We start from the raw sequence: 26,819 nt of genomic DNA on the forward strand, positions 1-26,819 counted from the left end.
CTCTTAATTTGTATTTTACTCTTAATCTATAAGTTAAAATATAGTCATATGGGATCTTGTTTGATTTGTCTCAATACAAGGATTATTAATATCAACTTTTTATAATTTTTAATTAAGCATAATTTGAGATATTAAGAGTTAAAATGTTGCCTCGGCAAGTGTGAAAAGTCAAATGGGACAGTTCAGCTGAATAGGAGGGAGTATCAACTTAGGTAGTGTTTCCCTAGAATATACCTAATATGTTAAAAATCAAATTATAGGAGATTATATGACAAAAAAATAGATAAATTAGTTAATAAACTAAAGTTGGTATTATTTTAGGAAAAAAAATCCCTTAAATTAATGTTATTCATGATTAATCAAAAATTAATATTATTATAAAAAAATTAACAAAAAATTATATTATTCACGATAATTTTCCTTAATCCAAATGGGAAGAAAATCAGACACCGAAGAGATTACTATTTAAGATTTCTTGTAACTTTGGCTTTTGTTGAAACTTCTCCCAACCTTAACTAACTCAAGAAGCATTCTTACTTCCCCTGCCGCGCCCTACATAAAGCCAGATTTTGACACCATTTTTTTTTGTTATTTCAATATCTATTTCTCCCTCCTCCCTTCATTATATATATACACCAAAACTATATTATATACATCTCATACTATCAATATTATTATTATTATTATTATTATTATTATTTTTTTTCTCTCTAGCTTTTGGACTTCCCTTGGCCCCTTTTGTTCTTATGCTTCTTTATTCATTCACTTGTTATTAATATAAGATTAAAAGGTGATTAGTGAGTGATTAAAATGGGTTTAAGAGACATTGGAGCAACACTTCCTCCTGGGTTTAGATTTTACCCAAGTGATGAAGAATTAGTTTGTCATTATCTTTATAAAAAGATTGCTAATGAAGAAGCTCTTAAAGGAAGTTTGGTTGAAATTGATTTGCATACTTGTGAGCCATGGCAACTTCCTGGTATGTTTTTCTTTATCAACCTTCTTTTATATTTCTAACTCTTCCCTTAATTATGATAATCTTTTATTTAAGTTTATTTTTAATTAATCAGTTAATTCCTTGATATAATATCAGACATAAAGTACTATGTTCGAATCTCATATATAAATTCATAGACCCACCGCTTAATTACTAAAATATTGTACCTCAAGTATGATAAGGGTTTAAGTTACATTCACACTTTTAATCTAAAAGGCTCTCGTCTTAAAACTGTGTAAAACCGTATATAATTAAAAGAGTAAACTAATTAATTATGAAGAGTACATCATGGTATACCATTGATACATTTTCTCAATGGATTATTTGTTCATTGTACTTTGCAGCACTTTCAAAAATTAGTTTAATCCTCAAAAGAAATTAGTTTAAAAATTTAATTATCTTATTTTTAAAAGAAAAATTTATGAACGTTGAAGTCAAACTAAAGAATACGAACTACTACTAGAAATTAAAGGATTTTTAAAGGCTATGTCTCATAAAGTTTACCTGCATGTTTATGTATGTTTCTCCTTCTTTTCCTTTATTTTTCCTTTTCTCTTCACTTTTTCCCCTTTCTTTCGTGGTGAAACTGAATTTTCTACTTTCTAGATTCTATATGTTGTTTTCACAATGATTATTTCATCATAAGTATAACAATCATAGTTATGATTGAAGGAATAAACACCTTTTATTTTATTAAAATTTATTTCGGAGAGTAAACAATTTTATTTTAATTCTCTTTTTTATATGCAATATGATCATTTGTGGTAATTTAAAGGATGGAAGTAGAGATGTGGAAAAGATCTAATGACCTGATATTTATCGGTCATTGTAATTGAACCCGACTTTAAAATGGCTTCAAAATAAATTTAAAATTATGTGAAAATCAATATGGACACGTAAAAATCCAATTTTAAACCGAACTAAAATACCTTATTTAGTGATCTTAATATTCCATCACCACTAATCAAATACAAATCAATTTTATTCCATTTCCATTATTTAAACAAAAAGGTTTGTGGGACACTTGGCCTCTCTAGATTTCATTTATTTTCCAATTCTATACAATGAAAAATGAATATTAATTATAAATTTATAATTAATATTAGCTATTCATATTAATTAATTAATTGCTACCTAGCTTATATTAATAACAATAATTCTTCACCCATTATGAGTTATAATTATAGTAACTAATAAGGGAAAATGTATCATGCATCTTCACTTGCCCACTAACTAGTTCAACTAAATGGTGTTGATTTTGACTTTAATTAAGATTAGTTGTTTAAAAACGTTTTAATTAAACTTTTCTTTTATTCGTATCTTTTCTTAGAAACTTTTCTTTTAATTCAATACTGTTTGTAGCCCTTTCACATTTAAAAGTATCGTTTATATTTATTACAAGTAAACCCCTATCAAATTTGATATATGTATCATAAACAATTAATTCGTATTAAACGTGTCGTGATAAATAACATTTCATTATATTGAAGATTCGATTTACTGCTTCTTTTTAAGTGCACATTTAATTTTGCATGAAATTGCGGGATTTGAAGTGTTTGCATGCACGTTAATTAGGGATTGCCTTTAATTTCATTTTTATTTTAAAATGGTGATTCATGAAAAACTATCTTTTTTCTTGTTTAAAAAACCTTTTATTAAAGTGGGAAACGAAGGCTTTAGCACAATTGGGTATACAACGTTGTATGCATTACCTAAAAAGTTATTTTAAACATAGCTTTATATAATTGTAGTCATTTTTTGAGGTTATTAGCTTAGCTTTGTCAATCTTCCCATTTTAGTCACTTTCTTTCTATTACTTATTTTGTCCCATTTACCTTATAAATATATCATTACTCCCATTATTTACTTCTATATGAAAACTTCTAAATATCAGAAAAAATTGTTATATAAAATTGTCTCACTGTTAGACACGTCTATATAGATATTAAAATAGTCCAACTAAAAGTACAGATTAATTACAAGATTATGAACTCATTTTTTTGAATTCGTTTATTAAAAGACGATCTCTTAAAAGAGTTACTGTTTAGCAAAAGCTTGTAAATTTGCTTCACTTTTGCTTTTTTTGCTTATTTGTTTATTTTCTAGTTAAATCTTACAACATAATTTTTTTACAAACTTTTTAGTTGATATTAATGCAAATTTATTATTTATATAACTTTAATTATATATTGTGAATTCATAATTAAAGTTAGACTATAATATCTAAATATTCTAAGTTAATTGTTAATTAGCAAGTGGCCAACTATTTATTGTTTACTTGTACATTAATTGGGATTATTATCATAAAAGATAATAAATTACTTCACTAAATAACAGCTTGACAACACCAAGGTTGACTCCTTTCTAATTTGAGAAAACTAACATGCCAAACAGACTCTCATTGGCTCATGCTTTCTAACAAAAGTCTAAATGCCTTATTAGGCAGCAAAAAACTGCATTAACCTTTAATTATTTCTTTTATTGTTGAATTAAATTTGACTTTTTTTTTTAATTGGTCACTTTTGTATGTATTTGGCTAAGTTATTTTATATTCATCAAGTTTTAATAATAAATTCTCCTTTTTATAGTATCTAGTTTCTAATTATATGGAGATTGGGTTATAATGATTCTTAGTTGACAACCAATATAATATTTTTAGAAATTCTAGAAAATGAACATTATTGTGTGTTTTTGAACATTTTGGTGCAAACTCTTTTTAGGAGTATGAAATTATTACTATGTGCTTAATTATAGTACATGCTATAGTTAAGAATTAAATTATGAGTTAATATATTGATTAAAATCTTCTTTTCATCCTTGTAATAGAGGTTTGATTAAAAAATTCAGCATCCGTTTTACTAAAATTTTGTGATCTATACCGAAATATTTTACAAATATTTTTTGATCTATACCGAACTATAGTATTTTTCTATCCCTTTGAATTTGCTATATGTATCAAATTAAAGTAAAAGCTTTTTGGAAATTAAAAAAAATAAAAGCTTTTCAAATATCACATATTAAATTCAATAAAATAGATAAAATATTTATTTATTATTAAAAGCTTAGAGGTAGTTATTTTTCTCAATAATATTCGATGTAAATGTTCCAAAGAAAATAATAGAAATAAGAAAGCTTCAACATCAATATACCGCTAAATTTTTTGACGCGTAAGAATTTAAAATGATGGATGTCCATGAATGGTCCACTTGTACCCCCTTACTCCCCACCAAATTAAATGTGTTCCACTTTTATTTAAGTTGTTTATATTATTATTTTTAATTTTTATTTACATATTTAGTTTATTTTTTCATTATATTTTAATATTTTTTTATTTTTTCATAAAATATTATTTTATCCGATTTTTCGTAATTTTCCAATTAATTTTCTCTAGAACAAATTAATTTGATGGGACAGGGTGAGTAATATAGAAGCCTCATAATTTGATTAGGATAAACGATGATGTGACATTGCTTAATGGTTATGGAATGGGAGTAATAATTTTGTTATCTTAATTACATGCATAGATCAAGATTCCATCACTGTACGTAGGTTGTGACATGAGCTTCTGTTAAATTAGGTTGGACTTATTGTTAATGTCAGCATATTAATGGGGGAACACAAGTGCACACACTTCATAAGCCAAGGAGATATATACCATCCCAAAACCATATGGCAATGGGAAAAAGGTCTCTAATAGCTTATAAAGCGTGCACACCATTTTCAATTTATCGATGTGGGATAACTCATCCCAGCATGCGAACCCCCGTCCAGTTCACATGTGGGAGTAATCAATTAGGGTAGGAACGCCATTCTTTTCGAACCTACCATTTTTAAATTATTGATCGAACCATCGGCTCTGATACCATGGTAAATAGCTTCATACCATATACATTAGAATATGCTCTAAACTAGATACTACTATATGTATTGAGCTTATAATAAATTTTTTATTTTAAATGGTTACTCCTATAATAGTATTCCTATATATAGAATTCTACTATTTCTATTTTTATAAAATAATATAAACCATTTATTATCAAAAAAGTTATAAATCAGATTTAAAGCTCGTTTATTTGACGTAGAAATTAAATTTTTAGAGGAAATTCATGGCATTTTTAAAAAAAATTTCTAGCTAGGATATTAAGAATTTACTTTTTATACAAGAAGTATATAAAATTTAGAGGTAATGTTATACTCCCACATTTTATTAAAATAATGTGCACGAATTATTTTGTACTGCTAATGAGATAACTACATCAATAACACAATACTCCTAATTGTGTACAAATTATATAAATATATTTTAGCTTAGTCACAATAATATCACTAGGTAATGTTATACTAGCTCCCACATACTATTTAAATAAAATATAGGAATATAAGATACATAATTTTCTAATTTTAATTCATAATAGTAAATTTCTGGTAACTTTAAAAGTCACAAAAGTGGCAAATTAATTAGAATTGTAAGTTTAAATAAGGTGCAAACAAATACTCCTAATGGATATTATTAATTAATGTAGAAACTTAGCTCTTATAATTGAATACATTGTAAATCAATCCCAAGTATAATTGCTGAGAATATTGAACTTGTTTAAAAAATAAAATAACCTTGAAAACCCATGATTGATAATAAATATTTTCCAATATTCGAATTATGTGTATGAAAGTAAAGTTCAATATTCTATGGTAAAATGTTTACAGCTATATTAACTTATGAAAAATTATCTAGAATAATTCAATCTTTTTATTATTTTCCTACAATAATCTCAAGTATTGATTAATTATGAATAATCTCAACTTTAGGGAGTATTTTCCTAGAGTGAACTTGGGTAACCCGATGACCTCGTATATATAGTAGGTAATTCACCAAAAAAATAAACTGAAAATTAATGTAAAATTAGAGAAAAATTTTAAAAATTTACATAAAAATTTTGAATAATTGAAAAAAGCAGAATTTATTTTTAATATTTTTCAAACATTTTTTGGATATTTTATTTTGATTTTATCTTATGTTTTTAAAAAATAAAATCTGTTATAGCAAATCATCGGGTTATCGGGTTTACTATAGGAAAATACCCTCTAAAATTGGGATTATTCATGGTTAATCAATATGTAGGATTATTTTAGGAAAATTATGAAAAGATTGCATTATTTTAGGTAATTTTTCCTATTAACTCATGGTATATATACAATTAATTTTATTTTTGTAAAGAAAATGGAGTAAATTTAATTTTTTGTTAAATTTTTCAAGAAAAGAGTATTAGGATTATAATGTTACTACGAATAAAAAACGTACGCTAAAATGAATTTGCACTTTATTATGAACCTTTATCGCACATGCAATTTGCAAATTAGAATTTGCAATTTGCAACCTAAACAGACGATTCACATCATATGTGTAAAGAGTAACTGTTGTCTTGTACAATTCTCATAATGAACTAGCTATGGTGAGGTGTTTATTTGAATTATTAGGTTGATTTTAAATTAGGTGTTATTTTGGATTGGCTAAAAGTCGAGTCTTGTTTCATATTAGTTTTTATATATTTGTAAATATATTTTTTAAAATCAGATAACTTCAAATTCAATTACAAGATCGAATAAATATCAAGTTGTTGAATATGTTTTGAAACCTCTAATATGCGTTAGCAAGTAGAAGAGCTGTTATTTTCACTATACGATGAATATTAACAAATAATAAATAGATCTACATCATTCATGATACGACTCATAATACTCATAAACTGTCAAATACAATGCTAATAGTTAATTGCACGTACCCTTTCTCTTACTCTAGACTTATCTTGAATTAATCAATATTTCTATGTCCTATTCATTTTCCAGTATTTAATAGATAAACAGTCACATCAAATAACTTAAAATGATACAAAATAAATAAGATCAAATAATAATAATTAATTATATGAATTACATACAATTATTGTGTTTAGTTAATTATATATTCGCAAACTATGATTTGATTTGATTTATTAATTAGCTCTTCAATGATCTAATTAATTTGTTAATTTCTTAACCTATTTCGTTATTTTTTGCGTGTGTGTATATAGAGGTGGCAAAACTTAACACGACAGAATGGTATTTCTTTAGCTTTCGTGATCGAAAGTATGCTACTGGATTTCGGACCAATAGAGCCACGAAATCGGGCTATTGGAAAGCTACTGGTAAAGATCGGGTTATACTTGACCCGAGGACTCGAGAGATTGTTGGAATGAGAAAGACTTTGGTGTTCTACAAAAACCGGGCTCCAAATGGGATTAAAACGGGTTGGATCATGCACGAGTTTCGCTTGGAAAGTCCTCATATGCCTCCTAAGGTATGTCTTCTTTATCAAATACTATATCTAAGGTATGTCTAGGTCGCTATGGCATTGATTAATTAATGTACGTAAATTCTCTTAATGTTGAATCGTGTAATTTATGATACAGAAAAATAACAATCTAGTTAATTCAGTATATATATATAGATGAATATTCAATCCATTTTATCAATTATAGAATTCATATAATCATATTAAATTACAAAAAGGAAAAATAATGAAATGAAGACGGTTTAACATGGAATATTGGAAGTTTGGAACCCACAATTTTAGAAGCCAGACATGGAAATTGGAAAGTACGAGTTGAGCACATGAAACCCTCATGCATGGCATTGGTGTAGGGTCGTTAGGAATCTATTTAAGACTATGTCACTCTTTTCATTTTTATGAGGGTCCACCTAATATTCAATTTTGATGAAGACTAATCATAGAGTCTAGATTATTTAATGGTAATTATGTAAATATTTGGGTTCTATTAGGATAAAAGTAAAGAAAAAAGAATATCAAATAAAAAGTAAAATATTTAGGGGATGTTTCATATGAATTTTTTAATACTAAGTAAGGAATTTAATTACCATTACTACACATATTTGTTTGGTATGATATTAGGTTAACCCAATCTTTTTCTCGAGAGTAATGGATTCCCTTACTTTGTTACCACCCATTTATGTCAAGTAACAAATTCCCTTTCTATGATCAATTAAGTGTTTCCCTTATATTTTCATACCAAACAACATATAACTACAACCCATACCCTTACCCTTACTCCTCTTTATCATTTTTCTTTCCATTACATTTTATATTCCCATACCAAACACACCCTTAATGTAAATATGCGAAAAGAGGAAATAATTAGACATTTAATTAGAGTAATTATATCGTTGTGATAAATGTTTGATTCTCACCACAAAAGAATCATTTTCCTCCCCTCTTGCTTATATACGCAAAATTAATAAAAAATATTTTTTAAAAAAACACCCTACTAAAATAAAAATATAACACAAATTGATCATGAATGAGATGGTCTCATCGTGAGACATGTCTCATACTTAAGTTAAATAGCCCAATAATAAAAATTTTTAGCTCACTTATTTTGAAGTCGTCTCATCGTAAGACGGTCTCATACAAGACGCACTGAAAATATAAATAATACATATGTGTAATTGAGATTCGAGACCCTCAAATTTAAGTTTCTAAAGTAGCTTTCACTTTCCTGATGGCTTTAGAAATTCATCTGAAAATAATCTTGAGAAAGATTGGTGAGAAATGTTCAATTGTATACTTTTGCCTATATATTTTATGTGCCATCAAAGTTGCCACAAAAAAGAGGGAGGTTGAATAATAAATGGCTAAAACCGAAAGGGAATATTTGCACAATTTCACAATTTAATGACCTCTCATGTAAATAATGTTGAATCATTGGAGACATGGATTTGTATGTTGTCACTTTCTTAATTTGAAAAAACCCACCTCAGCCAGCATTTATACATCTTATCTTAGGTCACCATTATATTCTTAAGTTTGTAGAAAATTCTATTCAATTTCATTATTTTAGTTATTCACCCCCTCATCTTGTTTGTCATGTGTTACTTTGACATGCACTCATAACTCTAATGGCCTGTTTGATTAGTGGTACTAAATGGTGGTAATGAAAATGATTTATAGTATAAAATTTCATCAAAAGTTTCATGTTATTCCCATGGTGATGAAACTTTGATCACAAAAAAGTTTTTTTTATTTACAAATTTCCATTACCACCTATTACCACATCTCCTAATGATAATGCATTGGAATGAACTTTATGAAGAAAATGAGATGATTGAAGTTAGACAAGTATGACCGTCAAGGTAGCCAAGAGATTTTTTAACCAAAATCACATTAGTTTTCATTCTCATTACCACCGTTTATTATCATATACCAAGCGGGCCGTAAGTATTTTAGATTAAGAATTGATCTTATTTGGACTTACTGCACTGAAGTATATATGAGACGGAAAAATGTGAATTATATATATTACTGGAGTAGAGTGTAAAAGTGCAGGATAGTGGAGAGGTAATATTAATTAAAGAGTGGCGTACAAATAAAAATAATGTATACTAAATCTATATTAGAATTATTTTTAGATTAAAGCCAAAGAAAAGTCTCTAATCAACTCCTTTACTTGTGGATAATGTGCACTATTTTAAATCCCTTAAATTTAATTCTAAAAAAATTATTCTATTTTTTATAATTTATATGCAATTGATTTTTAATGGCGAATTTTGAATGATTTTGAACAATTTATATATAGAACCAAGGGTCAAGTAACAAATTTGAAGCATTAAAAAATTGAAGAGGGGGATATGGCTTGATCGGCTAGCTTTAAGATTGGCCACTGAAAGATAGCCCTAAACGCACATCATTCACTCTAATGTATTAATGAAATAAATTAGTCAAAAATACTCAAAATTTTATTTTGATTACAATCTTAAAATTGATTCTGTCAACACTGCGATCATACTAACAACCAAAGATCGCTTGCTTGTTTTTTAAATGTAAAATTGTAAGATTTTAGGATATAATCGCAATTTTAATAACAAGGAGCTACAATTCTTTGTATACGAATGCTTTTTGAAAGAGATGTGACTTTGCTATGCATGATAGACATAAAATAAATAATTGTGTTACAGCTAAGTTAAAAATTATATAAGATTTATATTTGTAATAAATTTGTTTTTTTATAACTATATTTTCCTCTTTTATGTGAGAGATTTATAAAGAAAGTGTAGCTATTAAAAAGAGAGGATATTGATTTGTTGATACATCTATAATCTAATCATATTCCAATTTCATATAATGACATGCAGGAAGATTGGGTGTTATGTAGAGTTTTCCACAAGAACAAAAGTGAAGAGAATAGCAATAACATTTGCCAACATATGCATGATCATACAACAGCTAGCACCTCTTCACCACCTACTTGTTTTACATGTCAACAACCCAACTCATTCTCTTCAAATAATCTCACTAATATTCATCAACAAGAATTACCAATAATTAGCCATAATAATACTAATAATCCAAACATTAATAGTTCATTAAACCCTAATCCCAATAATAATCTCATGCATCTCCTTAAAGAGGGAAGTTCCACCTACTCATTATGGAGTGATCATGATCTAGTCAATTCAAACTTGAAAAACAATGATGATGATTATGGGTTCTTGTGGGACATGGATTTGGGAGATCAAAATAGCAACAAGTTGGGTGAGGGAGCTTTGCATGTTCCTCATAATCCTAATTGTCCTCCTCAACTTGAGTTTGGTGATGTGAGATTTGAAGATGATAATGGCACTATTTTCTTTTGATTTATTTTTATTATTTGGAAACTAACAACATAAATTAAGACAATAATCAAAAGAGACAAAACTCCCAAAAAACAAAAAGGAAGAAGATTTAGAAGACAAGAAGTGCACCACCATTTTGTTGATGTTTGTGTGAAGTTTGGTGTGCTAATTATGGATAACAATTGATTTTGCATAGATATTAATAAAAGTATATGACATATAGTTTGTTATACCATAATATGGTATAGGGTTTAGGTTGTGGTGTAATATCATTCAAGTATATAAATATATAGTGACCATTGTATAAACACATGTATGTACTTTTAGCCCATGTTTGAATATATATATATATATATATATTTACTAATCTATAGCTATATGTATTTGTAAATTTTCTATGAAAAGTATTTTCTAATAAATATGTAAATGATAACTATTTTTTATTTTGGTAAAACTTTATTAAAAAGTATGTAGATGCTGGGATGAAAAAGTGAAAAAAAAATTGGTTTCTTTTAAATTGGAGGAAAATATTTGCAAAAGATAAAAGATAGTACTTTTGTAATCACATTTTTCATATTAAATTCCTATACAAATTAAACAATATCAATTTGAGAAAGAGAGTTTTCAAAATTATAGGTTATGCAAGCCAAACAATTGATGTTGCTTAACTATTGATCAATTGGATGAATGTTCTCTACTACAATTAAAGCTTGCTAGAGAAATTTACCATCCCTCCATGGATATTAGTTGCTTAATTAAGTTGACTCATAAAACAACTTACAATTAACTAACAAACACTTTATTTTGCAAATATATAATGGCATGTTTGGCAACTTGGAATTTATTTTCAAATGTTGAATTAGCCTATATATTATGTTTGGCAAATCTTTAATTCGAAAATGTGAAATTACGTTAATTCCATAAAACTCCAATAACAAAGTAAAAATGGGTCAAATATCAAAATTTGAAAATTTTAAGTACATAAGTGTCATTTACAATTCTTAAATTTGAATACCAAAAATAAATTTTCTATTTTCAAATGAATTTCATGTTGCCAAACACTACCTAAGGACTTTTTGATCTCTAGTCGGCCGATCAAAACGTATTTCAGTTCATTTAATTTGATTTAGATCAATCAAACTCAAACTCATTTCAATTTAATTCTTCTCATTAAAATTCACTTTCATATTTTCACTACACTTTCAATTTAAGTATCATTGGTATAAGTAAAGTTATACTACTTGATTTGAGTAAGCTAAGTAACCAAGCAATATACATATAACTTAGTAACTTACCAACTATATTCAAAATATTAAGTGGACTTATCCATAGCAAACATTTATTGCAAATCAAGGCTACATGCCAACTTATTTCTTGTTATATGCTTTGACTATTAACTTAAATTTAAAATGTATTATAACATATTTATGTTATATGTTTTGACTATTAATTTAAATTTTTAGTAAAATTAATTCGTCAATTGATCACTCAAATTAACGTAAAACACAACTTGCTAAGCATGTTAAAACTGAGACAAAAAATAATAGAATTAACTTGCATTGGCTACAAGTCCATCGTACATGAATAATTATGTTGTGAGCTTCTTACAATTCCATGATTATGGCAATCTCAATCGCATTAATAGTATTAAAATTGATTTTTACTAAGTGAAATTAATTTTTATTGATTAAAACTGAGTTTTACTAATTGTAACTAAATTTTACTAATTAGAATTAATTAAAACCTTTTTTTTACTGATTATTATTTTTTAAAGTGAACTAAATAAAGTCTAACTGGTGTGAATATAAATTGTACATAAAAATTTTCTCACCAATTTACTTATATATATAAAATCTTTGCATATTACAAGTTCTTAACTTCTAACCATGCAACAAGTTTGCCTTACAAACATATTAGGATATAGTATCATAATTATGGAGGTGGAGCCGTCATAGGGGTCATTTTCATGTGCCCTTAAATTATTTTAACTTTATCTCATTATGTAGAAAAAAACAACCTAATTATAATCCTACAAAATTGGAAAATTATTATATATATACATCTAGCTACTTTAATTTTTTTTCGCCATTTTTCTAATATATATTTGTCCAAATACTCATAAAGCCTATATAAATATATATTTCTGAAAAAAAAAAAAAACAAAAAATTCAACATCCCCTCCTAAAATTAGTGGGTCTATCATATTACCATGTTTGAGTATTTTTATTCTCTTGTCATAGTTGTAAATTCCAAAACAAAATTCATGGTAAAAGGAAACACTAAGGTAATCAACACATGAAGTTTGTAATTATAGTAATATCATTATATTACGGCATCTTGAGTAATTTCAAAATAAAAGAAAAGGAGAGGAATATATTTTTTGGTGGTAATCATAAAGAGGTAATATAAATATAGTTTAACATCACATCAATAATTTAATGGTCCAATATAATTGTTGTACTACAGTGTTTTATTATTCATTTAATAATGTTTATACTAATATTGTTACATGATCATGGAAAATTAGCAAAAGTTTTTGTTACATCAAAAATAGAATAAGTTTTTAATTATACTCTTCCAATATTTATTTATTATATCATGACAAAATTTGAACAATACTTTTCAAACTGATCTCTACTTAGAAAATAGTGAATATGTCAAACTGGAAGTTAAAGATTTAAATTAATTCAGTGTACTCAATTTAATTACATACGTTAGTGGGAAACTGGTGATTTATTTTTTTCCTTTTATTTTGTAAATGTTATAAGAATTTTGATTTTTACCACTTTGAAAATAATGATAAGTCTTTTTTTTACTCTTATAAAATTACTAGTATAGAAACTCGTGCAATGCACGAAGTTGTTAGTATAAATGTGTATTATAATACAAATTTTAAATAAATATGCAATTACATATTATCAGTATAAAATTGGAGTGTAATATTTATTATAAAATAGATAGAGGATTTACAATACATAGTGTTTTTAATGAAAAAAATCAGGTTATTAATATAAGTATTAACTAAAGTTTTCGTACTTTTTAACTCAAATTTTGAGTAATCTTCCAACAACATTATCATAATGATTCTTTATCATTTTTAAAATATTTTTTTGTTACCATGTATCTTTGGTTTGGTGATGAATTATTTAGAAATTAAAATTTTAATGAAGAAATATTATTAATAAGAATTACATATTCTAAGAAACTTTAATTGGAAATCTTATATAGCTTTTAAATTCAAAAAGAATATTATCCTAAGAAAATTTAAAAAGAATATAACTTATTGTTATATGGTACTCATATATTAAGAAATAAGTTAATGTTAACTTTGGTAAGAGTTATTTCATATGATAAATCAATATGAGAATGTCATGTGAAATTTTACAGTATTTTAATTAGATTGTATGATTCTTACCTTAAAATTTAGTGTGTTTAAATTTAATTGATCAAAGAAATTAATTCAAAATTAATCACTTCAATCAACTATTAGCTATTAACTATTAGCTACTGATTGAAAGTGAAGAAGAAAGTAGAGCATATAAGAAATTCCACTTACAAAAATGGCCTCAATGAGATTCGACTTGTAATCACGTGATCCTTTTAAGTGGAGAAGTAGACAACCCAATGCTATGGAATATGGACTTGGGTAATTGACAAAGTGAAATGGGCTTTATTTGGGTTCAATCTTAACTCAAAATAGATAGCCCAATCCAAACTCATGTAAGGAGAACTTCTCACGGTGAGATTATCTCATATAAAAATTGTGATTACACTAAAAAATTTTATTATCTTCTATTAAAAAAAATTATAACAATATTATATTACATACTCCCTCGGCTACTCACTTAATGTCCTATTTGGGATTTTGCATTATTTACTAATCACTCTTAATTTGTATTTTATTATTATCTGTAAGTTAAAATATAATTAAGTGAAGCCAGATTTCGATTGTCTTTATTTTTCTGATTATATATAATTAGAGATATTACCTTGTTTTCTATAATTACAAACACTTTTCATTTTTTCTGTCTCCTATAGTAAGTGTTTTTAATTTTTAAATCACCTATTTAGTATCCCAAAAATCAATAATTACACAAAATCTATCGAGGCAGTTGATAACAATCTCATATCAATTTGAAAAACATTGATAGGAGAATGTCCAACTCCGCTCAAATGACCAACTTACACGTTTAACACGGATTGAAGTGATTTAAATAAGATTTACCTCCCAAAATTGAAACAATTGCAACTATTAGAAACAAATTGCACAATGGTATATAAAAAAATAGTCCTCATTAGACAATGATTTCTTGGATTTTGGACAAGGACCAGCAACAAAGTGATTCAACCAGATATTTGATTACAACAACCATCTTCGATGTACTCATTGTGGATGAACATGCCACGAAAAAAGAGTGGGTTTCATTCTCATTTTGAATGATAGATGGATATGAAGAGGGGCGGGGAGAGGAAACGAAGTAGTGACAAACTAACAGTTAGACAGGAACAAAAGAGAGGATACGATGGCCGATAGGGAGGGGGTGGCAGCAGGGGAGGGTTTTGAGTTGTTAATATTTTTTTAGTTTTTTAAATTAACTTTTTTTTCTGATTTTTTTTTTGAAAATTTTTTTCTGATTTTTTTTAACTTACTATTATAGCAAGTTGTCGATCATCGTAAATATTAAAATTCTGTAAATATTAAAATTGAGTAAATATTAAAATTCTGGATAATTTTCAAAAAAAAAAAACTTATTTTTTTTCTAGTTTTTTAAATTGAGTAAATATTAAAATTCTGAATAATTTTCCAAAAAAAAAAATATTGTTTCCCAAGTCATAACTCTTATAAACTCGTAATAAATACTGACATTTAAAAAATCCTAGAAAAAAAAAATACAGACATTAAAAAAAATAGAATTAGAGCGGCGCGGACGCCGGCGCAATTTGTACAAAACAAACCCTAAAACGGGAATGATTCTCCAAGTTCTCAACCGCCAATCCGCCATTGACAACGGTATCTTGTCTTCCTCATCCTCTCTTGTTTTTCTTTTGCTCTTTGGTTCAGGTTCTAGTTTCTTAGACGGCATCTTTTTTTCTTCTCAACACCAATTTTGGGTGCTGGTTTTGATTTTTTGATTTTCATGAACGTTTCGAAACGCCGTTCGGCGTTTTCTTAACTATGGTTAAAGCTTTTCCTAGACGAGCTAAAATTATCCTTTTCGTGTTCTCTGCCTTCCTTATTTTTGGGCCAGGCAGCACTGCTGGGAACTGAAAGCATGAGCCCTGCAGAGGCGAATCAAGAAGAAACTGTACCTGCTCCTGATTTTTCTTCACTTACAAAATTTACATTGAAAAGAGCAGAAATTGTGGATAATTCTTCTGGCTGTATGAGTGCTGAGAATCCAAGTGATCTAGAGATATCATCAGTACCGTCTCCCTTTGAGATCAATGACTGTGCAAGCATCATGAGAACTCTGAAGTTTAAACAAAGGCCATGGATTGTTTATGACCCGTCTTCAATTGAACGGGAGTCCGACATTAAACATTGCGATATGGTCATACTTGTTTCTTCTTAATTATTACATGTTTGTAAATGTAAGATCTTTTGATCTGGTCTAGCTGCATTGAGATAAAGCAAGGTTTATATGGGATGTTTGGTAGACGGAGTTGATTAAGTGACTGATTAGACCATCATATATTGATCATGTTGCTAGGCTTGTTCAAAATTTACGTCAAAATAAGTTAAAATTGTTAAAATACTACTATTTTATCAAACACAGCCTTACACGTTTTGTCATCCGAATACTGAAAATAATCAAAGCCTATCTCCTCCCCCCTCAAAAAGACATAACATAAAAAACAGAAATAGAACTTGAGTGTAAGGAGTGTAATGGCATGCGATGATGACTCTACTAGTGTTCCACTTGTGTTGATTCGTCAATGTTTACTATGATTTTGATTGTCACATATTTGCTTTCTGCTTAATGAATGGAAAGGTCTTTATGGATGGTGCATGTAGATGTGTTGATCATTCTTTAAAATGTTTGTTTGTTGCTAGAAATTTGATGATTTTAGCTTCTACACAGACTTGCTTTTTAGGATAGACTTACTCCAAATAAACTAGAATACTTACCTTGCGTTTGGTTGTCTATACACAGTACTAAATGGTGGGAATAGTAATGGAAAGTTAGTTGAATTTTGGTTAGAAAATCTCTTGGAAATTTAATGGTCATGCTTGTTCTACTTCTATTATCTCACTTTCTTCACAAAATGCATTCCAATAATTTAGATTTTGGAGAATTGGTATTAGGCGCAATAGGCGGTAATGTAAAGTTGTGAAAAAAAACTTTTTTTTTATCATAGTTTTATCACCGTGAGAATGACATGATACATTTTATGAAATACACTACAAATTTTCACATTACCACAATTTACTACCGACAGGCGACAACCAAACACGTTCTTAATATTGGCAAGAATACATGTGATTCTCCCCCTTCAATATTGCATGCTCATATAATGCCTATTTTGAAAGGGTTGCTGGGGTTTGGTTTTCTAATATATTTCAATTTTCTGTTCTGCATTTTTTAAATCAATATTTAAGTGTGAGATGCATATATTCAAAGTAGATTGTACTTTGAATGTGTTGCCTACTGTGGTGGTTCCTTGATTTCTCATGCATGTTTTTTAATATGGTCTATTTAGGTGTTTATGTATATTATCTTAATTTGTTTTGAGTATTCTTTTTACTTGCAATTGGATTTTTGCTGACTCCATTTGTTTTGACTTTTTTTGCAGAGTTTGTCTCCAAAAGTTTGTCTTCCCAAGGGTGTTACTAGGGGATGCCCAGATTGCAGTGGGTGTCAAAAGGTTAAATTTCTTATTAGATATGATTATTTAATAAATTCTTGGTCGTCTAACTTTTATCTAGTTTGAATGCACCTGTAATAGTTTTGGTTATCTTCTTTTTGTTAAATATGAATTCACTTATACATATCTTGATCACCTTATATGATATACTTGTTTCTTTGTCAGTCCCTCCCTATATTTGGAATTTTTCTTCTAGTTTCTTAACTAGTCTTAAGCATGTCGTATTTGAATAATTTTGAAACGCAATCGTATCTTTAGCTATGTGAAGTTATAAGATAGTATCAACAACTGTTTTTGAAATTGACTAATATGGAGCAAATACATTTGTTTCACTTTTTTGGCTCGATTCTTCTAGACTTCTAGTTTAATCCTTTCATTATATATATTCTTTTCCTATTCAATTAGGTCTCTGCTAGATGGGATCCAGCAGGGGCGTGTAGTTACACACTCAAAGATGCAATTGTATTTCATCCTAATGAAGAGGTAGGTTGTCAATAAAGTATCTTTTTGTTCCTGTTCAGTTATGCTTCACAATTTGTGTGGCATTATTTGTTATTGAATGCTGGAGATTATCTTTGTGCCTTGATAGTTTTTTATTTACTTTCAGGAATTCAAGGATGCCTTCAAGTACATTGACAGCATACGTCAACAGGTAGAACCCTTTGGACTATGTCGTATTGTTCCACCTTCATCTTGGAAACAACCAAGCTTTTTTGAGGAAGATGACATTTGGCAAAAATATAAAATTTCCACTCGAGTTCAAAGGCCTCACGAGCTTCAATATGATAGCTCCTATAGAAAAGCACCTACAGACAACGACAACGAGGCAAAACGAAGGAAATTGGATTGTGAGTATGGTGATGCTTGCGCTGCAAATTTTGGCACTGATGAGTGCTATGGATCTGGAAGCTTCCAAATTGAATATGGTCCCGAGTTTAGTCTTATAGCTTTCAAACGATATGCTGATGATTTTCAGCAGTGTTACTTTTCCGGAAACAATGAGGTTTTAAATGATGATGGTAGTCAACCGATGCATCATGAACAGAGGGATCCAACAGAACAGCATATTGAAGGCGAGTTTTGGCGGATTGTGGAAAAGCCTACTGAAGAAATAGAAGTGCGTAAAAGTTATACCAGTCTACCTGACTATCATTGAAATTATAAGCTTTATGCTTAGTATTTCTGACCAATTGATAGTGATCTTTGTTGTGCTTTCCAGGTGCTTTATGGTTCTAATATCATTCAGGGACCACTTAGTTCATCAAAGTCAGGGCAAGCATCTGATTCCATAAAAGGTGTTTCTTTAAATCTGGACCTAAATCGTTTATACAAGTTTCCTGGCTCCATGCTTTCCTTTGAGACATTGGACTCCTCAAACATCCTTGCGCCTCAGCTGCATGTTGGAATGTGCTTTTCATGCCTTCCTTGGGTAAGATCTCAAAAACCTTCTGATTTGTGTGATCTTAATCTACAAATTTGTTTGACTTTTATGTTTTGTTCGTTTCATCGATGAATTCCACATATCTTTTTTTTGAAGCAAAAATTTATTTTTTTTCTTGCATTATGTATTTATGTTTGATCATTTCTTTATGTTTGATCATTTCTTTTCCTTTGGCTTTGTTTATCTATCAGGCTCTTGAAGAGCATCACTTGTACAAGCTGCAGTATCTACATTTTGGGGCTCCCCGAATATGGTATGGCATACCTGGGTCCGAATCCCATAATTTTGAGGCTATTGCAAAGAAGCACTTACCTTGGTCAGATGACAAACAGGCTGACTTGCTTCATACACCAGTGAGTCTTCTTTTGATTGTATGACATGCATAAGATGCTTTTTTAAAAGAAAAATCCAAGTAATCTAGCTTACAGCAAAAACTAACCTGCTCTATTTGTCATTTTTGGTTGAGAAGTATTAGCTTAAGGAATATCTTTAGTGAAACCCAGAGATTATGATTCCATGGTGGAATTAGTGTGCTTGCTTCTACAATCAAATATTGATTATGCCTAAGGTTTTGTGCCTGCAGCATATATCTGTACCATGTGCTCTTCTCATTTTTGTGAAGCAGCGGTTGGTATTCCCCATTAAGGGCCATGCAGAAACAACCGGTTTGCTAGGCTTTAGTGCCTACAGTGTATTGGTGTAATTCTGTGTTTTGCTTCGGAATTGAGACTTCAATTGTGTTCCTTGTTATGTAAATTGGTAATAGTGTACGAGGATAGAGGATTTTAAGTTTTACCAGCAGAAGAATCTAGGAAAGTGTACGAGGATAGGCAACAGGACTACTGCTTAGGCTTTATGAGAGTGTGGTAATAGTGATGAATAACATGAATGCTATACTCTATCAAATCTCCAAAATAATTGGTGCATATATGGAGGACATATTATGATCAACCCCTATTTTCTGATTTGTAGAGAAAATAGTCCATTTTTTCCCAGTACCCCAATGCCATTAATGACAAAACTTACAAAGAGGTTGTTTTCGATTAACCCTTGGTAACAAATGTCTATGATTACAGAATTTTCCAATTGGATACAAGTATACAAATATGACTAGCTGTTATGAATTCTGGATGTGTTTTTATAACCACCTTAAAATTTTTTGAGTTTTGGTGTTATAGTTCTTACAAAATTTTCTGAATTTATCACAGGGAAGACAATTATCTCCTGCGACAATAAAAGCAGAGGGTGTACCAGTTTATCGCTGCATCCAGCGCCCAGGAGAATTTGTTCTTTTCCTTCCCGGGGCATATCATTCAGGCTTTGATTGTGGGTTCAATTGTGCTGTGTCTTCAGTCTTGGCTCCATTGGACTGGTTGCCTCATGGGCAGGTTTCTTTAGAGCTTTATCGTGAGAAAAATAGGAAAACATATATTTCTTATGATAAGGTGCTGTTGAGAGCATCTAATGAAGCTGTGAAGGCTCAGTGGGAATACCTGTTGAGGGGTAAGAAAACATCAAATATCTTGATGTGGAAGGAAGCTTCTGGAAAGGACAAGATTCTTGCAAAGTCTCTCAGAGTAAGTGTTTCGAAGATAATAGTATTATTGCTGTCATATTACTAGTAAATTCCTCTTGTAGCTTGTGCGCAACTGATAGTATGCCCCCATTGTGCTTGACTCTTGAGAGTTGGTCTTTGGGTAATGGATTATAAATTCCTCTCCAAAAAGCCCCTGAACGACTGAACCGCTACACCAAAAGTGTTGGTATTGTTGCCTTGGTTTTGTAGTGTGTTCGTAAATACCCATTTCTTTATGTGAAGAATAAGTTCATTTTTTTGCAGTCTGGTCACAGAATTTGGGTCTAATAGCAGAGCCATTTTATGTCCTATGCTAATTAGCTTTTTTCTCCCGTGGACAGGCGCGAATCAGATCGGAGTTGAGGTCCAGGGACTATCTTTCGTCTGCGTCTCAGTCAAGGAAAATGGACAAGTCTTTTAATGGTGATGGCCAGAAACTGGAATGCTGTATTTGCCGTTATGATTTGTATTTGTCTGCAGTGACCTGCCCTTGTGACCGAAACAGATTTTCTTGTCTTATTCATGCCAAGCATTTCTGTTCTTGTGCCTGGACCGGGAAGATTTTCTTTTTCCGTTATGAGATCAACGAGTTGAAAATTCTTGCAGATGCTGTTGAAGGTAAGTTGAGCGCAGTCAGGACTTGGATCAAAGAAAATCTTGGGCTGATGCTTCGGTTGGAGAAGCCGAATCATAATCAAAACATACAGTTAGATCCTTCAACTGCTGCAATCAAAGACAATATTACCTCTAAAATAGGCAAGGCTTCTGGTTCTAAATTACTTTCGGAGACAAAAAAAACTCTCGGGATGAATTTAGATGATTTCAAGCACAAGGCAGGGACGATAAGCTCGAAATATACAACTGATGATGATACAAGTTCGTCGTCCTCTGACATTGATATAGATGAATACATCACACATCTAGAGATGTCTTTGAAAAGAGGAGCTACTCCGGCATCCAGCAATGGAGTATCAATGGGAATAGAGTAAGACTGCAAACATGTGCAACTTTTCTCCCTCATTAAGCCGTTAACGTCAGTCTTGTATGTTATCAGACCTAGCAATTGGGATCAAGCTCAATCTTGCTAGTATTAGGATGCTTATCAAGATGATATAATGTAAATTTATGCATCCAAATATTTCATGATGATAATATCTTGTAATTAAAATATAAAAATGCCTTCTTGTCTGACTGGGATATTCTGTTCAAGGCTACCTGTGCTTGGTTATTTCAGAGAATTCTGTTGCTTGCTGCTTCTTATACTTGGGCTCCCTAGCCCATGCTGCTCCATGTCGTGCGTAGAAAATTTGAAATCTTTAAGTCAAAAAATCACAAAAATGAATTAAATAATTCAACTTTTAAAATTATTCTAAAAGTAAGCGTGAAATTCTCAAACCTGAAGTTTGGGCTGTTCGCAGTTACTAACTGCGAGCAGGTTAAAAAAGACAAAAATAGCATTGCGAACAGCTATTTGACCTGTTCGCAGTTAGTAACTGCGAATAGCATACTCCACAAAAACAGGTCAAATAGCTGTTCGCAGTTAGTAACTGCGAACAGCTTCCAATCTCAAATTTGAAAATTTTACACTTATTTTTAGAATAAGTTTGAAAGTTAGATTATTCAGTTCATTTTTTTAATTTTTTTTGACTTAAAAGATTTCAAATTTTCTCGTGCGTACTTGTGTTGGGCTTTTGTTTATTTTGTTTGGGATATTCTGGGCTTTTCTTTTTCTTTTCTTTTTTTTCTTTGGCGCTTGTGTTCTTTGTTTTTCTCCATTCCTCCTACGTAGTATAAATTTTTATTTAAGACGGTCTCATTATAAGATAGTTTTGAATTCGGTTAAATAGTTTAATTAAATTTTTCAAAAAAAATTTACTTTAGATACTAATTTTTTTAAAAAAATTGTCAATAATAAATCAATTTTTGTTTGATTCACTGAAAACAATCAACTACTATTTATGTTTTAATAAACCCAACTATTATATATGTTTGCCACAAATAAACTCATATCATTTATGACTATCTAAAGTTTCTTTATAAGTCGAGCAACTAGAAATATATAATAGTTGAGTTTAATTTAGTATTTAATTTTCTAAAAATAAACCCAACTATTATTTATACTAGAAAGATATTATCTTCTTTTTAAAGAAATTCATTCTCTAAAAAAACTTCATCTACTAAAATTGTGTACACAAAGAATATCATAATACTTCACTATACTAGTATTTCTTTTTGAAATTGTACGTATTAAAATCATTATCACTAATTTCATTTATGGGAAAACTTAAAAGAGTACAAGTAGTCTATGACTGGAATAAAAAGGTGGTGGAGAATGCATCAAAAGTGGAAGAATATGATGTCCCAAATAGAGATGGCACTAAGATTTTAGCAGATGAGAAGTGTAGTCTAATCCAAGTGATCAAAGCCTAAACTTGCAGAAAATTCATCTTTTTGTGGATCTTTTTTCTGTAAGTAAATTCTGGGCTATTTTTCAGATTTTTATGATGAAAGATACCTCTTTGAATCTGCTTTTAATCTGTCTGTACTCTTATTGGAAAACAACATTGGGCAAGCTTACTATGGAATAAGTCATTAAAAAGGCAGTCTATATATCCAAGGCTAAAGACTCACCAATTATTACTAATTCAAGGCCTTCTATACATCAGTCAAACACCCCAACTAATACAAATTACGAGAATACGAACTCTTTGTTTTGAGGTCTGCTCACTAACAATGTCTCTCATAAGAGTAGCTCAACGACTTTAGTCTTGAACAAAATATGGCAAGCTTAAAAAAGCTTTAGAGTAAAAAGTAGTACTCATCCTTTTTAATGCTTTCATGTGTTATTTTGAGCTGTTATACTTGATGTTCTCAAAAATAAATTCATTTATATTACATTAGTTGGACATAATCAACCTTTGTTATCCTAATTTTATATTATTTAATATTTATATATAGTCTCTACATATTTAACACTAATATTTTTTAATGCTTGTAGTCAGTAGTCACTATATTTTTCTAACTTATTTTAATATTTTCTTCAATAATTATGATCCGAACATTTTCTCTATTTGATTTTAAGGACATTCAATAAAATAGTTTCTCAACCATCCACCTTATAAATTACAATTACCCTCATAGAAATCCTTACTTTTTAAAATCAACATGTATATTTTATATGAAAATATTAAATGGAAACACAAGAGTATTAAACAGAATAGTGTAAAATTTTGTGTAAACGTAGCTCTATATGTGGAGGAGAACTAAGGAAAATAAAAATGTGACAAATTTTATATAAAAAATCAAAATAAAAAATATGGCAAAACTCCTAAAACTTACAGAAGAATTAAAAATCAGGAGGGATAAAAGCACATTGAAAGAGTAGTAAAATCACTACCCAAGTCTAAAAGAAAAAAGTTTAGAAAGTGATCAAACATCATTATCAGAAATCTTTGAAGAGACTAATCAAATATCATTATAGTGGATTATGAAAATTAACCAACGTTGATTACTTATTTATGAAATTTATTGTAAGAAGATGGAGAAAATAAAGGAAGAACAACCAATCAAATGGAGGTAGGGACCATGATCTTTTACTCCTTTAAATACTTTAAGCTTATAGAAGACTGAAGATTATGAACCTTGATTATGACTTATGAGATTGACAAATTTTGAATACTAATTTTTTAAATTCTTCAAGTTTTTTTTTTTAGTTACTCTAATTTTGGGGATTTATTGATGAGCTAATAGCAAATATTTCAACAATATTGTTACACTTGGTTTTCCAAGATTTTTCCCGTAAAGCTCTTTTTAAGGGCTAGCCGTTACTGTGTCTCTTAATTATAATTCACAATGATACGATAATAAGTGATATATTTGTCGAATTGTAATATAGAGTACTATGGAGTAGTTTACAATGAGCTAATAGCATGTATGACACAAGAACTAAGAAAAGTGGATGAGTGGACATATTAGTGAGGTATTATACTTGGAGTCATGTTACTTAGTAGGGTAATTATAGACTTTATAAACTGGAGGCTTATTATGTCCAAAAATAGTAATTGGACATGCTCAATGGGACGAATTAAAATAATAGGTGGGGCAAATTCATAGTGATGAAACGAGTATATTGAATAAGACATGTATAGGGGTGTTTAATAGGCCGGATAAGGGCTAGGGCAGGTAAGGGCCCTTAAAATTAATATGGGCTTTAAATGGGCCGGGCTTTCAAAGCCCCCGTCCGGCCCAACCCGGCCCATTTTTACTACTAAAAATTATTTTAATCCCCATTTATCAATTTATAACAATTAAATTATCATTTATAATAATTAGATTGAGAAAATATTAATAATTTCAATGACATTGTCATTTATAATATTTAAATTATACATTAATTATATTATTTACAAAGGTTCGTTTTCGGCCCTTATTGAACCCTTTTTGTAACAGGAGCGGCAGTCTCGATACATAATTAACATTTAATAATAATGTTTAATACAAAAATATTGCGGAAGTCTCAAAATGGTGAACTGTTAAAACCTTTAAATCATAAAAACTAAAACTATTTAAAACAAAAGTAAAATATTATTTCTGATAAGAAATATTGTTTGCTCAAAAAGAAAAAAAATACTTCAAGAAGATGAAGCTTAGAACACTCTTTATTAGCTTAAATCATCATCATTATGGAGCATTATTAGGTTATTACTTTCGATACTTAATGTATCATTATTTTTGGAGTTTAGATTTAATTATTTTGGGAGTTTAGAAGATCATCATTATTTTGGAAGTTTGAATTAATTATCTTTGGATGGTACGGTTATGAGTATTAACCAAATGAACCTACTTAAGTGTTAAGATTACCGAATTGTATAAGTGGCAGTAACGTACTTCTATCAGGATCGAGAATGGTATCTTAATGACTTAAAAGTATGTAACAGAAAAAGAATATGGTAAAAGTATATGGTGGTGTCAATTAAGTATAAGTTTGTGCTTGAATTATTAATTTGTAAATGTAGCATATTATTTTCGTATTTTGAGCTGGATAGGAAGTTATGCTTGATGTTAAGCGCTGACCAATTCAATCGGCTGTCATCCGTATCATGGATGGCAGCATTTTGCAGGATTTAGTTCAGGTTCCGATCCAGGCCGCAACAATTACTATTTATCGAGAACTTAGCTGCTTTTTGTATCTTTATTGATGACTTGATGATGATGTATTTTTTTTTTTATTTTTGAGCAAACAATATTTCTTATCGGATGTAATATTTTACTTTTGTTTTAAATAGTTTTAGTTTTTATGATTTAAAGGTTTTAACAGTTCAGCATTTTGAGACTTCCGCAATATTTTTATATTAAACATTATTATTAAATGTTAATTATGAATCAATATTGCCGCTCCTATTACACTTTTATAGCTTCATTTTAGTTAAAGTATAGTCTGTTTTCGACCCGACCCATTTTTGACCCGGCCCTTACAAAGTCCTTCTAGAAACGGGTCGGATAAGGGCTCAAAATAGAGGCCCAACCATTGAACACCCCTAGACATGTATAGTACATGTGTGTTGTTACTATTGGTGTTTTTAATTCTCAATCTGCTTAAATATTGTCAATTTTTTCATGAACTAATTTTCATAAGCAATCAAATTACATAATAAGTTCTCCAAAGTATAAGCAGCAAACTTACACGTAAATTAAGGTTGAAATTAGAAAAAAAGTTAGGTATTACTCCATGAATTTAGGTTAAGCCAAAAGGGGAGGGGGCTGTCCCTCAGCTTAGGTTTACTTTGCTGTCTGATAATTTATCATTTTCTGGATCTATCTACAAACCATTCATCTGTTGAGAAACATACAAGATTTATTACTTTTTTAATAGTATTTGTTACTCACCGAAACAAAGAATTCCCCTTGGATCAAAATAAATACAAAAAGAAAATTTATTTTTTTTTTTTTTATCTTTAAAGAAAAGGAAAATAGTACAAGTAGTAGAAAATGTACTATTGAGTATTGATGTATGTTGTGTCATTTCAATCTATCAATTAATGATCATTGGTCTAATTAAGGCATGTGACTCTCTTCTATAAAAAGCACAAATGGGTAACAAAAAGTTTTCACTATTAGATAAACCAACTCTTTAGAAAAGTAATCCTTCTATCCTTTTTTGATTTGTATAAAAAAAAATAAATTAATTAGTGGTAATAAATAAAAAGAAAGAAAAAATTATGTGGATAAAATTAAAAGAGAGTTAAAATATATGGATGAGATTAAAAGAAAGTGGT

General features: G+C 29.3%; 2 protein-coding genes across 3 annotated transcripts; both read left to right on the forward strand.

Moving 5' to 3' along the window:
- The first annotated feature begins 566 nt into the window (after window positions 1–566).
- On the forward strand, window positions 567–10,984 carry LOC130797930 (NAC domain-containing protein 21/22-like). Its single transcript, XM_057660728.1, has 3 exons — window positions 567–979; window positions 7,066–7,331; window positions 10,181–10,984. Exons 1-3 carry the CDS (start codon window positions 811–813, stop codon window positions 10,679–10,681), a joined length of 936 nt encoding a protein of 311 aa, XP_057516711.1. The 5' UTR covers window positions 567–810; the 3' UTR covers window positions 10,682–10,984.
- Window positions 10,985–15,540: 4,556 nt separating this feature from the next.
- LOC130797971 (putative lysine-specific demethylase JMJ16) lies at window positions 15,541–21,792 on the forward strand. 2 transcript variants are annotated; one of them, XM_057660778.1, is made up of 9 exons: window positions 15,541–15,671; window positions 15,910–16,212; window positions 17,456–17,527; window positions 17,933–18,010; window positions 18,135–18,644; window positions 18,747–18,956; window positions 19,160–19,321; window positions 20,177–20,545; window positions 20,886–21,792. In XM_057660778.1, exons 2-9 carry the CDS (start codon window positions 15,934–15,936, stop codon window positions 21,531–21,533), a joined length of 2,328 nt encoding a protein of 775 aa, XP_057516761.1. In that variant the 5' UTR covers window positions 15,541–15,671; window positions 15,910–15,933; the 3' UTR covers window positions 21,534–21,792. The 2 variants fall into 2 exon arrangements, with proteins under 2 accessions (XP_057516761.1, XP_057516762.1); XM_057660779.1 differs by having other exon boundaries at window positions 15,548–15,671; window positions 15,910–16,252.
- Window positions 21,793–26,819: the final 5,027 nt, after the last annotated feature.

The sequence above is a fragment of the Amaranthus tricolor genome, chromosome 13, assembly GCF_026212465.1.
Source record: "Amaranthus tricolor cultivar Red isolate AtriRed21 chromosome 13, ASM2621246v1, whole genome shotgun sequence".
Classification (NCBI taxonomy): domain Eukaryota; kingdom Viridiplantae; phylum Streptophyta; class Magnoliopsida; order Caryophyllales; family Amaranthaceae; genus Amaranthus; species Amaranthus tricolor.

Coding starts and splice junctions, on each gene's coding strand:
- LOC130797930 (XM_057660728.1), top strand. CDS start 811: ATGGGTTTAAGAGACATTGGAGCAACACTTCCTCCTGGGTTTAGATTT. Junction 980..7,065: donor TGAGCCATGGCAACTTCCTG/GTATGTTTTTCT, acceptor GTGTGTATATAG/AGGTGGCAAAACTTAACACG. Junction 7,332..10,180: donor GTCCTCATATGCCTCCTAAG/GTATGTCTTCTT, acceptor AATGACATGCAG/GAAGATTGGGTGTTATGTAG.
- LOC130797971 (XM_057660778.1), top strand. CDS start 15,934: ATGAGCCCTGCAGAGGCGAATCAAGAAGAAACTGTACCTGCTCCTGAT. Junction 18,957..19,159: donor GCTTTTCATGCCTTCCTTGG/GTAAGATCTCAA, acceptor TTTATCTATCAG/GCTCTTGAAGAGCATCACTT. Junction 19,322..20,176: donor CTGACTTGCTTCATACACCA/GTGAGTCTTCTT, acceptor AATTTATCACAG/GGAAGACAATTATCTCCTGC.